Source organism: Suncus etruscus, chromosome 7, assembly GCF_024139225.1.
Source record: "Suncus etruscus isolate mSunEtr1 chromosome 7, mSunEtr1.pri.cur, whole genome shotgun sequence".
NCBI classification, from domain to species: Eukaryota; Metazoa; Chordata; class Mammalia; order Eulipotyphla; family Soricidae; genus Suncus; species Suncus etruscus.
The window spans coordinates 35,302,767-35,316,879 of record NC_064854.1 but is presented as its reverse complement, the minus strand read 5'-3'; the positions used below and the strand labels follow the sequence as shown (position 1 = coordinate 35,316,879).

The window sequence follows — 14,113 nt, the reverse complement described above, 5'->3', positions numbered from 1 at the left end:
GTTTTGGTACTTGGGTCATCTCATATGGAATGCTGGGGCTTGAACCAAGGTGGCCATGTGCAAGACAATCATCCTACTCCTGTTTTGTCTTTTTAGATATTGTTTACAAAGTTCCATGCTTACCTTATCCACATTGAAAATGATCACATTCCATAAAACAGATAAACTATCCATCAATTCTTTCTGCTTTTGTTATGCTTATTTTCTTCAGTTATTTTTCATTATTAGATTCTATAAATCTGGTTGTAGTTAATGTGAAAACGAAAATAATATAAAATATATTAAAAAAATTAAAAGGGCTGGAGAGATAGCACAGAGGTAGGGCATTTGCCTTGCATGCTGAAGGACAGTGGTTCAAATCCAGTCATCCCATATGGTTCCCCTGTCCCTGCCAGGAGTGATTTCTGAGCATAGAGCCAGGAGTAACCCCTGAGCGCTGCCGGGTGTGACCCAAAAATTAAAAAAAAAAATTTTTTTATATTGACTTGACATTTTTGCTGTTGTTTATTTTGCTTCTTAGTCCTTTCTAGATCTTCAGAGTCTATCTAATTTATTTGATTTGTTTTCTAACAGTTACTGCATCAGCATTAGCAAGTTTTAAAAGATTTCTCTTTAGTAGATAAATTAGTGAGCTAATTTACAGGAAATTGATTATTTTGGTGTCAGAATGTGACTTGCTTGTAGAGTATTGCCTTGCATACTTGATGCCCTGGATTTAATTTCCACTGGTCATGGTCCACTAAGAACCTTTAGGAGTAACCCTGAGCAAGGAGTAGCTCTTGAACACTACTGGGTGTGGCCCCTAAAACAAGAGGAAAGACAGAACTCTAATATGGAATGATCCTGTCTCATCTGAAGAATATAAAACATTGTAGTAAGACAATAACAAATGACCCAGAGGAGCAGGAAATTGGAACTGAGACATTGGTAATGGGACACTGATGCTCTAGTGGTAGATGTTATGTTAGAACATTGTATACCTGAACGGAATGGTATTTTTATTTATTTATTTATTTATTTTTATTTTATTATTTTTTTTTTTGGTTTTGGGGCCACACCCAGCGGTGCTCAGGGGTTACTCCTGGCTGTCTGCTCAGAAATAGCTCCTGGCAGGCACAGGGGACCATATGGGACACCGGGATTCAAACCAACCACCTTTGGTCCTGGATCAGCTGCTTGCAAGGCAAACGCCGCTGTGCTATCTCTCCGGGCCCTGGAATGGTATTTTTAAATCACAGTGCTTAAATAAAATGCCATAGTTAGGTGTTTAATCAATTTCTCAGTAATATAAAATATTGTCTTGGGTCCCAGCGGTGGCACAAGCTGTAAGACTTGCCTTGCAAGCTCTAGCCTAGGCCAGACCTCGGTTTGATCCCCCGGCATCCCAATGGTCCCCTAAGCCAGGAGCAATTTCTGAGCGCAGAGCCAGGAGGAACCCCTGAGCATTACCGGGTGTGGCCCAAAAAACAAAATACAAAAACAAAACAAAAGAAGTCCTAACCATCAAAATATTGTCTTACTGTTGCCTATTGATAACATATTTTTAAAATTCAAAGGAAACCATCTTAAACTTGCCATTTTGTGTTACTCTTAAATTCTTACTAATAGGTTAGTAAAACTGGAGCTGAAGGTGCAGTGTTGGATGAAGCTAAGAATATCAACAAGTCACTCTCCGCTCTTGGAAATGTTATTTCTGCTTTGGCTGAGGGTAGTGTGAGTATAATATTCTTCTATTCCCTATTGTCACACATGCAAACATGCTCAGATGTGTATGTAAGCATAAATGGAATCAGTCTGTATAAATTGTCTTTCAGGAACTTGTTTTACTGTGTCAGTGTTTATGTTTTAATTCCCAATAAAAACAATTGCAGTTAGTTTTATAATTTATTTTATTTATATAATACCTTTTGATTGTGATTTTGTTTTTGTATGTAGACATATGTCCCATATCGCGATAGCAAAATGACAAGAATCCTTCAAGATTCATTAGGTGGGAACTGTAGAACTACAATTGTGATTTGCTGCTCTCCATCGTCATACAATGAATCTGAAACAAAGTCTACACTACTCTTTGGCCAAAGGTTGGTTGTCAAGAAAATAAAGTTGTAACCCTGCTTTATTAAATCTAGGTAAAATGTCGGGTAGATAGTTAGGTCAGTGCTGATGGTTGTATCTGCTTTTTGTGCTAGACAACATCTTGATTGAGAGTCATAATGCAGGCTTTGCATATTTTAGGGTTGATTTAGATGTTAGAATGCGTTAGCCTTAATTCAGCATTAAGAAAAGTAAGTATTTAATCTTATTGTCACATAAAGTAAGCCTGACAAATGTAATCTGTGTTGTCTGTTGACATATTTAACAGATTCAAATAAATAAGAGATTAGCCAGGGGCCAGAGCAATAGTTTGCCTTGCACATGGCATACAGGATTCAATTCCTGACATCCCCTATGTTATGTCCTGTGTCCTTTGTACCCTTCTTCCCCCACCCCCAATCCTGACTGGAGTAGTTTTAAGCACAAAACCAAGAGTGACCCCTGAGAGCCTCTAGGTATGGCTAAAAAACCCAGACATAATTAGCCTAGGAAAATCATTTGATCTTCAGTGATGATTTCTTAATTAATTCAGCCTTGCAAATGAATGAGAATATATAGACCTTTTTTGTCTTTCTCAAAAGTTTTTAAAAAAAAAAAAAACTGCTTTGGGTTTCACCCAGTAGTGCTCGGGGGCTTTTTCTAATTCTGTGCTCAGGAATGACCCCTGGTGGTACAAAAGTCAAGTGCCTTCCCTCCTCTTACACCTCCAGCCCTGTCAAATTATTTACTTTTTAAAAAGCTATTCACCGATGTGGGATAATCAAAGTTTGGTTGGGCTGTGAATGGGCACTGTACTATTTTTGGGGTCATACCCAACTCTGCTCAGGAGCTCCTCCAGCTCAGTGCTTAAGGCTGGCTCCCAGCAGTGTTCTGGAGACAATGTGGTGTCCAGTGATCAGATCAGGCTCCATCATGCAAAGCACACTCTCAACCTATTTGGCTATTTCTTCTGGCCCTGTAGTATACCCTTTTTTTTTTTTTTTGGTGGGGGAGGGGGGGCCCACACCTGGTGTTGCTCAGGAGTTACTCCTGGCTCTGAGCTCAGAAACCGCTCCTAGCAGGTATTTGGGACCACATGGGATGCCAGGATTCGAACCACCATCCATCCTGAATTGGTGGCGTGCAGAGCAAATGCCCTATTGCTGTGCTCTCTGGCCCCTGTATACTCATTTTAAACCATAGTATTTTGCCAAAGAACTGGATAAGAATAGTTTAAATAAGTTACTTAGTCATATGTGCATGTATATAAAGCTATAGCTATAATAAAGTTAATAGTATATATGAAAGATACAATAAAATAAGTTAATTCCTTTTTTTTCCTCTCCAATTTCTTCTCAGAGCCAAAACAATTAAGAACACAGTTTGTGTCAATGTAGAATTAACTGCAGAACAATGGAAAAAGAAGTATGAGAGAGAAAAAGAGAAGAATAAGACCCTGCGGAACACCATTCAGTGGCTTGAAAATGAGCTCAATCGGTGGCGGAATGGTAAGAACTTAATTAAGGCTTTGCGCTTAGTGAAGATTTAAAGCTATTTTTTCAATTTAAAATCCTGGTCAGAACGTCAGTGAAAATAACAGTATATCTTATTCAGTTTTCAGGAATTGGGAATCGTTAAATATGTCAAAAGTTTTAGGGCCACGGGTGTGGCTCTAGTAGTGTCTTTCCCCTGAGTTTAGTGCCTAGTGCCCCTGTCCTAGCCACTTCTAGGAGTGACCCTGGGCCTCAAGCACTGCCAGGGATGATTTGCACAGCATAAAGAAAAAACATCTTACATTAAGTTCTGGTTTTGCCTAAGATGATAAAGGGATAAATGCCAGCTGGAAGCTTTTAAAAGGCACCATGCCATACATGGCAAGGTGCCTAGATTTCTGTGGAAGCAATAAAAGTTACAAGATTTGGCAATTGGACTTCTGGAGTAGAATCAAAGTAATTTCTACCTTTCAAATCTCAGGCAAATAGTTGGTAAGTGCTGATGTAGTTGAATAAAATAAAAATTAGTCATAGAGGTGAATTTTTAATAATGTTACCTTATTTTAGGAGAGACAGTGCCTATTGATGAACAGTTTGACAAAGAGAAGGCAAATTTGGAAGCTTTTGCATCAGATAAGGATATTACTATTACCAATGATAAACCAGCACCTACAATCGGAGTTACTGGAAACTTTACTGATGCTGAAAGAAGAAAGTGTGAAGAAGAACTTGCTAAATTGTACAAACAACTTGATGACAAAGTAGGTATCATTTATAATCTATTATATTTAATTATGTTGTTACAATATTTTTAACATGATGTTTTTATTTTATTTGTGTGTGTGTGTGTGTGGTTTTTGGGTCACACCCGGCAGTGCTCGGGTTATTCCTGGCTCCAGGCTCAGAAATTGCTCCTGGCAGGCACGGGGGACCATATGGGGCGCCGGGATTCGAACCGATGACCTCCTGCATGAAAGGCAAATGCCTTACCTCCATGCTATCTCTCCAGCCCCATGTTTTTATTTTCTAACTGGAATATTATGGCCCTTGTCTCCTATATGTACTTTCTTGAAACATGTTGACCTTTTAAAAAATATAAAAAATGATTATAAAATAGGAGCCAAAGAGATAGCACAGCAGTAGGGCTTTTGCCTTGCATACAGCTGACCCAGAACAGACCCAGGTTCGATCACTGGTATCCCACATGGTCCCCAAAACTGCCAGGAGTAACCATTGAGCACTGCCGGGTGTGAACCAAAAACTAACAATAAAAGATTAGAAAGGGGCTGGAGCAATAGCACAGCAGTAGGGCGTTTGCCTTGCAGTCAGCAGATCCAGGATGAACCTGGTTCAATCACTGGTGTCCCATATTGTCCCCCAAGCCAGGAGCAGTTTCTGAGTGCAGAACCAGGAGTAACCCCGGAGGACCCCCCCCCCCAAAAAAAAAAAGATTATAAAATAATCCCAGGTCCTGAGACGTTTCAGTGTTTTTAAGGCACTTGCCTAGCACACAACTGTTTATAACCTATAGTATCACACATGCACTGCCCCCAGGCACTGCCAGGAGAGATCCTTGAGTACAGAAAAATGAATAAAGTAACATAATTATAGTTTCTGTTTAGAAAATATGAGGCAAATCTAATTTCTGGATTTTTTTTTTTTTTTGAATTTTATTTGATAGACCTCCAAAGGATTGCTTTGTAGTCTAGACCCAGAAGCCACCACTGGTAATGTTTGGCCTAACAAACTTGGGCCTGATAATAAGTTAGGGCCACTAGGGCTTTCATCTATCAATGCTTACATAGAGGAGAGCATAAAACATATGTGGCCTCACACATGTATATTATGCAGCCCTGCACTATCTTCCCAGGCTCTACTTATCCATTTTTTTAAAAGATAAAAACTTCCCAAAAGGAGTTGAAATTGGAGGGCCTTGAATCAAGTTTCTGAAGACTTTTCTAAAAGATATTAGGACAGGGGCCCCGGAGAGATAGCACAGCAGTGTTTGCCTTGCAAGCAGCTGATCCAGGACCAAAGGTGGTTGGTTCGAATCCCGGTGTCCCATATGGTCCCCCATGCCTGCCAAGAGCTATTTCTGAGCAGACAGCCAGGAGTAACCCCTGAGCACCACCGGGTGTGGCCCAAAAACCAAAAAAAAAAAAAAAAAAAAAGATATTAAGACAGGGAGATAGGGCTAGAGGTCATGCTTTCCATGGAGAAGACAATTCGAATTCCTGTCACTTCGTGTTCTCCACCCCCAGCACTGTCCAGTTTGGGGATGGGGTGAGGTTTATGTAACGGATTAGAGTGGAATTAACACATTGTTTTGAATATATATTCAGTAGTGTGAAAACCAGTGAGAAAGGGAGAAACAAGAATAGAAAAAAATTCTGGGTTTGTTTTATATTTTCATAGTGCTGGGAATCAAATCCAGGGTTTTTGCAGGGTATGTGCTCTACTGTTGTACGACATCTGGCCTTTTGCTGGTATATTTTATGTATTAAGCAGAGGGTACAAGTTTGAAGTGGCTGCATAGGTATGTTCCGTAATAGTCTTATATTTTAATTTTAATGTTATTGTATAAGGTTTCTTGACTTAAAATATTGGTTTACCATGTTCATAATTCCAACACCACACTCATCATCTGTGCATCTACTTTCCTCCCTTTTGCTCCCCCCCCAACTCAATTGTGGTGCCTTTGACCCTCTCTTGTTATGGTGCTACATTATTGTATGACTTTAAATATCACATCTGAGATAATTTTGTATTTATCCCATCCTTTTTTTAAAAAATAAAACTTTATTGATTGGTTGGTTGATGGGCCACTCCCAATGGTGCTCAGAGTTTACTCCTGGCTCTGCACTCAGAAATTGTTCCTGGCAGGCTAAGGGACTATATGGGATGCCAGAAATCAAACTGGGTCCCTCCCAATTGGCCACATGCAAGGCAAATACCCTACTTCTGTGCTATCTCTCCGGCCGTATCCCATTCTTCTGACTGACTTAATCAAGCATATCCTTTAGTTCCATCCATGTTGTGGCAAATTATAAATTTAAAATTTATTAAAATTAAAATGTAAAATTAGCATTTACAATTTTAATAAGTAGCTCTTTTTGGGTGGGGGTCAGGCTCAAGGATTACTCCTGGCTCTGTGCCCAGCAGTCACTCCTGACAGTGCTCAGGAGATCATATGAGATGCTGGTGATTGAACCTGGGTTGACCTCTTTTTTTGGGGGGGTGTTTGACCTCTTGCAGAGCCTTTGTACTTTGTATTCTCTCTGCCCTGTTGTGAGCAGCTTTATAAATGAGTCTTTTCTCTTTGCTTAAGTGTAAACAAATGATATTGCTAACTATCACATATTGATAATGAAAACTGATAGAAGTTTCATCATCAACACTTTATTTTTTTGGAGCTGCACTTCACAGATTTATGTGGTGTGCCAGGGCTCAAACCTGGGTCTTCCTAATGGAAAGCATGCAGTCCCACCCTTGGAACTATCTCCCTGGCCGTACCTCAACATTCTTAAGACATTGAAGTAAGCTATACTGAATTTGGAGCTACTTTGTTAATTTGTTACTTTAAAATTGTAGGATGAAGAAATTAATCAACAGAGTCAATTGGTAGAGAAACTAAAGACACAAATGTTGGATCAGGAAGAGGTAAGTTAATTGCTTTTCAGTATTATTTCCAGGAAGAGCATTAAAGTGTATTATCATTTAAACAAATTCCACAGAGTTCTGAGTATTCTTAGCAATGTCCTACAAAAATAATCTTGGTGTATGCATGCCTTTATGTAGATACTGCATGAATCAGTTTACCATACGGCTTGAAGCCAGTATTTACTTCCTCTTATGACCTTTTTTTAGATCTCAGTTTTATTTAACTGGAAGGGAAAAGATAAACTTCTTGAGTATTTTTCTTTAATGACCACCTATAGATTTTTAAATCACTTTTTTGCTTTCTAGTTTGAAATATCATGCTATTTATGTCTGCTCTGCCAAAATGTTTTTTACTGAATAATGGGAAAGATTCATCATACTGGCCTGGAATAACTATTAGACATTCCTTTAAAATATTTACAGAAAAAGGAAAATATAAAACTATATTTTTTGTTGACCTAAATAGATATAAGTCTTAAAGTATTATTACAGAATGCTGATATCTGTTCTGATTTGACTCCTATGAGAATGCAAATGACAATAAAAATAATTTTCCTGTTCTTTCAGTATTTATATCTTCCTTTAACCTTCTGTGTATGTTTGCTATCTTTAGTATTTTTGAGTTTCTGTTCTCTGGTTTATTACCTGATTTATACCCTTATTTCATTTCACCTTGCACAGCAGAGAGATAATCTGAAAAGTTTTCTTCATTTAATGTTTATAGAGGCAAAGACTTGACATCAGTGAGAAAGAGAACTACAATTGGTCGAATTAATCCTGGTCATATTTTTTTTCTTTCACCTGAATTCTCAGCCACTAAGCAAACTCTATTCTGGGCCCTTTCTCCCTAGGATCCCTAACAACAGCACTGTCAGCATTGCAAAACCAGTGCTGTTGCAGCAAGAGGGTTTGAATGGCCTTATGCTTTTCTTTTTTTCTGTACACCATTCAGCCATCTTTCAGACCCCTCAAATCTTTACCTAGTGGTGTGCAGGGGTTACTCCTGGCTCTGCGCTCATAAATTCTTCCTGGTACGCTCAAGAGACCATATGGGATGCTGGGGATCGAACCCAGATCAACTGCGTGCATGTAAGGCAAATGCCCTACCCTCTGTGCTATCACTTCATTCCTGACCCTCATATCATTTTTATACTAACATTAACTGTTGCATTGTTTCTCAGAGTAGCATTGTTCATACTTGCATAATTTTATCACTCTTTGCATATAGTATCTCTAGCCCTTATTTCTAGGGACATTACCCATTTTATATATATATATATATATATATACTTGAACATACTTGAATATATATTATATATATATATACTTGAACACATTTCCAAGGGCCTCTACTACAAGTCACTGACCCTTGGTGGTTACATTTTCCTCCTTCGTTGTCTTGACTTTTCTTCAGTTGTTGATTCCAAATTTTCCTGAGATACAACTCGGATTCCATTTCTAGTTTCCCAGAGGAAAATAAAACTTTTATTTTTTGTTTTTGAACCACATTTGGCAGCAGACTGGGTGGTGGAGAAATATGTAGGGGATTGAATCAGGTCTTTTAAGTTTGTCCTCTAAGATGTGTTTAGGATCCCTAAACCTCCCAAACAAATCTCCTAAATGCTTTTATTTTGTGCCTATTAGTTATGAACCTGGAATGACATTTTTTTCCTGTTAAATTAACTTGCATGACTAAAATTTTACTTAGTCACCTTCTTCATGAATACCTTATAGCAGGGGTCCTCAAACTTTTTAAATGGGGTCAGTTCACTGTCCCTCAGACCATTGGAGGTTCTGACTCTAGTAAAAACAAAACTTATGAACGAATTCTTATGCACACTGCATATATCTTATTTTGCAATGAAGAAACAAAACAGATACAAATACAATATGTGGCCCACGGGCCATAGTTTGAGGACCACTGCCTCATAGCAAGGAAGGGTAGGGAACATCTAGCCTGTTAACATAGAAGATCTGGTCTTGATTCTTGGTGGAGCTAATGTGAGTATTACCACACTTAGTAGCATCCACATTTTATTCTTTTATATGATTAGAAAATGATAAAACAAATAATTTTGTTTAAAAAGCTATACTTTTGTTAAAATGAAGTGTTTTATTTTTTTATGTAGCTTCTGGCATCTACCAGGAGGGATCAAGATAATATGCAAGCTGAGCTGAATCGTCTTCAAGCAGAAAATGATGCCTCTAAAGAAGAAGTCAAAGAAGTTTTACAAGCTTTAGAGGAACTGGCTGTTAATTATGATCAGAAATCTCAGGAAGTGGAAGATAAAACTAAGGAATATGAATTGCTTAGTGATGAACTAAATCAGAAGTCGGTAGGATATACTTTTTTCTTTGTTAATATGTCAAAACTATAATTGAAAATTTATGTAAGTGATATATTTCTGAAAACTGAAACTTTATCAGTTCTCAGTATTTCAGTTCCTGCTACATATAACTCCTTAAATGTGAAGGATGAGGGTTATGTTTGTTTTATTAAGATATGTTGGACTGGAGAGATAGCATGGAGGTAAGGTGGTTTTGCCTTGCATGCAAACGGTGGTTCGAATCCTGGCATCCCATATGGTCCCCTGAGTGCTGCTGGGTGTGACTCCAAAACAAACAAAGAAACAAAGATATGTTTAACTACTCTTGGAGTAAGAGAGAGATGGCAGCAGGTAAGGTTCTTGCTTTGTACACAGCTGACCTGGTTCCCAGCCCCAACAAGACATGTATAGTCTGTCCCCTGAGAATAGCCAAGCAGAAGTGAGCCCTGAGCACCAAGTAAAGAATAAACCATGAGCACTGCTGGGCTTAGCCCCAAAACTAACAAACAAGGACAAAAATAATAAAACAATTCTGTGTAACATTCATTGGATAGTATAGGAAAAAAGTAAAAGCTGATAGCTGTTCAAAAGTTAATAGATTATTGTTCAAACTACAAATTAAGCAATGACTGCGAATATTCTCGCTGTTCTGATTTTGCCATAATCAGGCAGGCTAACCGTTCGCTATATTAAGACCATGCATGTGTCCCCAGGCCTAGTTCTTTACCCACCTAGGTCTGCTCTTAGTAATGCTGGTGATAAATAGTCTGGAAGCCCCGACTATGAGTTTCTAGTTCAACTTATCTAGAAGGGTATTGGGCGACTGGTGGGGAGGGAATCATTGCTAATTTGAGGTTACCAGTTGCCAATAAATGTAAAATTGGTTTGGTTTTCTTTCTTCTCTGAAAAAAACAAAACAAAACAAAACAAGCAATGGGGCATAAGTATAAAGAAAATGATCATTGGGATCATTTTTATATTTGTCGTCATTATAGTCCCAGTAAATGAACAATATTAGCTATACAGTATACTGGGATCTTGTAAGCCCTCAGTAAATGAGGGTTTTAACTTGGAATCATTGTAAGTCAGGGATTGTTAACTTCATTAGCAATGCAAGAAGGTAGCACACAGCTGTAACTTCTACTTTGCTTTCAAGGTGGCCCTGGTTTTGTGGTCAATGCTTCTTCTTGTTTGACATCTGCAGTTGGACTCCAGTCAATATCACTTTATGCATGTTCACTTCTTTTTTTTTTTTTTTTTTTTTTGGTTTTTGGGTCACACCCGCCAGTGCTCAGGGGTTACTCCTGGGTCCACATTCAGAAATCACTCCTGGCAGGATCGGGGGACCATATGGGATGCTGGAATTCGAACCAATGACCTTCTGCATGGAAAGCAAACACCTTACCTCTATGCTATCTCTACGGCCCGCATGTTCACTTCTAAAGGAAAGCAGTTCATACATGAAATAACAGGCTGGAAACATAGCTGAATAGTGCTGTCTATTGTTACAGAGTGCCAAATTTCAATGTCTCCCCTCCTTACCCATGAGAACCTGAGCACCAACATGAGTGCACCCCCCCCCCCCCAAAAAAAGCAATCCAAGTTTATGAAATATATATTTGGGGGGGGGGGTGTTTGGTTTTTGGGTCACACTCAGCAGTGCTCAGGTTTTACTCCTGGCTTTATGTCCAGAAATCGCTCCTGGCAGGCTTGGGGGACCATTTGGGATGCTGGGATTCAAGCCACCGTCCCTCTGCATTTAAGGCAAATGCCCTACCTTCATGCTATCTCTCTGGCCTCATCAAAACAGTTTTATAGTTGTTAAAAATTATTGACTGGGATTTTACTTCTCTCTCCCTCTCCCTCCTTCCCCTCTTCCCAATCTCTCTCTCCCTCTCCCTCTCTCCCTCCCCCCTTTCCCTCTCTCCCTCCCCCCTCTCCCTCTCTCTTGCTTGTTTTTTGACATTGCGGTTTGCACTATTGTTTTTTGGTTTTTTGGGCCACACCCATTTGATGCTCAGGGGTTACTCCTGGCTAAGCGCTCAGAAATTGCCCCTGGCTAGGGGGGACCATATGGGGCACTGGGGGATCGAACCTTGGTCCTTCCTTGGCTAGCGCTTGCAAGGCAGACACCTTACCTCTAGCACCACCTCACCGGCCCCTGTTTGCAATATTGTTAATGAAGTAGTACCATGCATGTCCCTTTCATAGTAGACCTTTCTCTGCTCTTACTGCACTCGGCTCTTTGTAGCAAGTTTCCTTCTATGGACTGATTTTTCTAATCCTCATCTCTGTTATCTCTGGTTTTCATCCCACATCAAAAACAAGAAATTATTGACTGGGGCTGGAGAAATAGGACAGCGGTAAGGTGTTTGCAGAATGACGGTGGTTCGAATCCTGGCATCATGTGGTCAACCAAGCCTGCTGGGGTCAATTTCTGAGTGTAGAGCCAGGAATATCCCCTGAGCGCTGCCTGGTGTAACCCAAAAACAAAACAAACAAAAATAATTGACTGGGGGTGGAGAGATATCACAGTGGTAGGGCATTTGCCTTGCACGCAGCTAATTCGAACAGAATCCCGGCATCCCATATGACTACTGACTCTTCTAAGAAAATCTTAAATTTGATATGGAAACTAGCCTAGAACTCAGTAGATAATGCAGAAAGAAAAAAAAAAAACAGCTTTGTGTACGTACTGGTTGAAAACTAGAAATATCTGTGAATGTTTAGATTGGTATTTAATGCATTTAATCCTACATTTTATTTTATTTTTTTTGGTTGGTAGGCAACATTAGCAAGTATAGATGCTGAACTTCAGAAACTTAAGGAAATGACCAATCACCAAAAAAAACGAGCAACTGAGATGATGGCATCTTTATTAAAAGACCTTGCAGAAATTGGAATTGCTGTAGGAAACAATGATGTAAAGGTAATACAAGAACCAAATGTTAAGTACAATTATATGCCTTAGTTTTCGATTTACCACTTAACTTTTGCAAGATTCTTTTCATGCTTGTTTTCTCCTAGTTATACCAACCATGTGTAGTAGTAGATTATATTAACTTTATTTCTAAATAGATGAAAGTAGACGAAGTAAGGTACCTTAAGGGCAAAGAAACGTTTAGTTATATTTTGTTTTATTTTGTGTTTTTATGCCATAATTGGTTCTAACCTTTACTGTGTAAAGATTTATCACTTAGTGATTTATCCTAGTAAATTGCCATGTGTGAAAGTACAATTAGAGCAACAGTTAAGGGTTAACTAAGAGTGAACTCCTTTGAGTTGGCTTACTGTTGCTTTGAATTAAAAATGGGCTTCACAGATTTGTTTCAATTATTATTATTATTATTATTATTATTATTATTATTATTATTTTTGGGTTTTTGGGTCACACCTGGCGGTGCTCAGGAGTTACTCCTGGCTGACTGCTCAGAAATAGCTCCTGGCAGGCATGGGGGACCATATGGGACACCAGGATTCGGACCAACCACCTTTGGTCCTGGATCAGCTGCTTGCAAGGCAAACGCCACTGTGCTATCTCTCCGAGCCCACAAGGTCACTTTTTGACTTACTTCACTTAGCATAACACATGCCAGTTTCATATAAGTTGCAGCAAACAGCAGCATTCCATGTTTTCTCATTACCGAATAGTATTCCATTCTGTATATTTGCCTCACTTTCTTTATCCACTCATTTGTTGTTGGGCACTCTGATTGTTTCTAGATCTTGGCTGCTATAAATGGTGCTATAGTGAAGTAGGTGTGCCTGTCTTTTCAGTTTTTGTGTTCGTGGGGGTAGATGCCTAGGGGTGGAATAGTAGGGTCATAGATGTTCTCTCTGAGGAATCTTGAGTTTTTCAGAGTGAGTCATGCAGTACTCTGGGAGCTGTGAATGAGAGTTCATCACATTACCACCTGTTCCCACTCTTTTTAGACAATTCTCACCGGTGTGAGATGATGTCTCATTGTTACTTTGATTTGCATTACCTTGATAATGAGTGATAGACATTTTTTAATCTGCCTGTTAGCATCTTGATGTCATCTAAGGAAATACCTATTCATTGTTCCCCATTTTTTGATAGTTATTTTGTTGTTTTTTTTTTTAATGTTCTTTGAGAGAGCTTTTTGTTTGTTTGGTTTTGGTTTTTGGGTCACACCCAGCATCGCTCAGGGATTACTCCTGGTTCTACCCTCAGAAACCACATCTGGCAGGCTTGGGGGACCATCGTCCTTATGCATGCAAGGCAAACGCCCTACCTCTATGCTATCTCTCCAGCCCTGGGAGAGCTTTTTATATTTTGGGTATTAACCCCTTTATTTAAATTGTGTGCATATATTTTCTCCTATTCAGTAGAGTATCTTTATTTTGGATCTCATTTGTTTTACCATGAAGAATATTTGAAGATGTGATCCTTGGGGCCGTAGCGATAGCACAGTGGTAAGGCATTTGCCTTGCATGTGGCCAACACAGGACAGACCCCAGTTTGAATCCCTTATGGTCCCCCAAGTTTGCCAGGAGTGACCCCTGAGCACCGCCAGGTGCTATCCAAAACAAAAATAA

At 39.2% G+C, this 14,113-nt stretch overlaps 1 protein-coding gene and 1 non-coding gene across 2 annotated transcripts in view; both read left to right on the top strand.

Annotated features, from left to right (window-relative positions):
* Positions 1-14,113, top strand: part of KIF5B (kinesin family member 5B) — a 62,372-nt gene that overhangs the window by 25,226 nt on the left and 23,033 nt on the right. Inside the window, 7 exon segments of the mRNA XM_049777160.1 lie at positions 1,609-1,713; positions 1,936-2,081; positions 3,433-3,581; positions 4,134-4,327; positions 7,158-7,226; positions 9,356-9,562; positions 12,339-12,482. Coding sequence (XP_049633117.1) covers positions 1,609-1,713; positions 1,936-2,081; positions 3,433-3,581; positions 4,134-4,327; positions 7,158-7,226; positions 9,356-9,562; positions 12,339-12,482 — 1,014 coding nt within the window.
* Positions 10,183-10,317, top strand: LOC126014601 (small nucleolar RNA SNORA72). Its single transcript, XR_007497619.1, has one exon. It is a non-coding gene; the product is annotated as a small nucleolar RNA SNORA72 (small nucleolar RNA).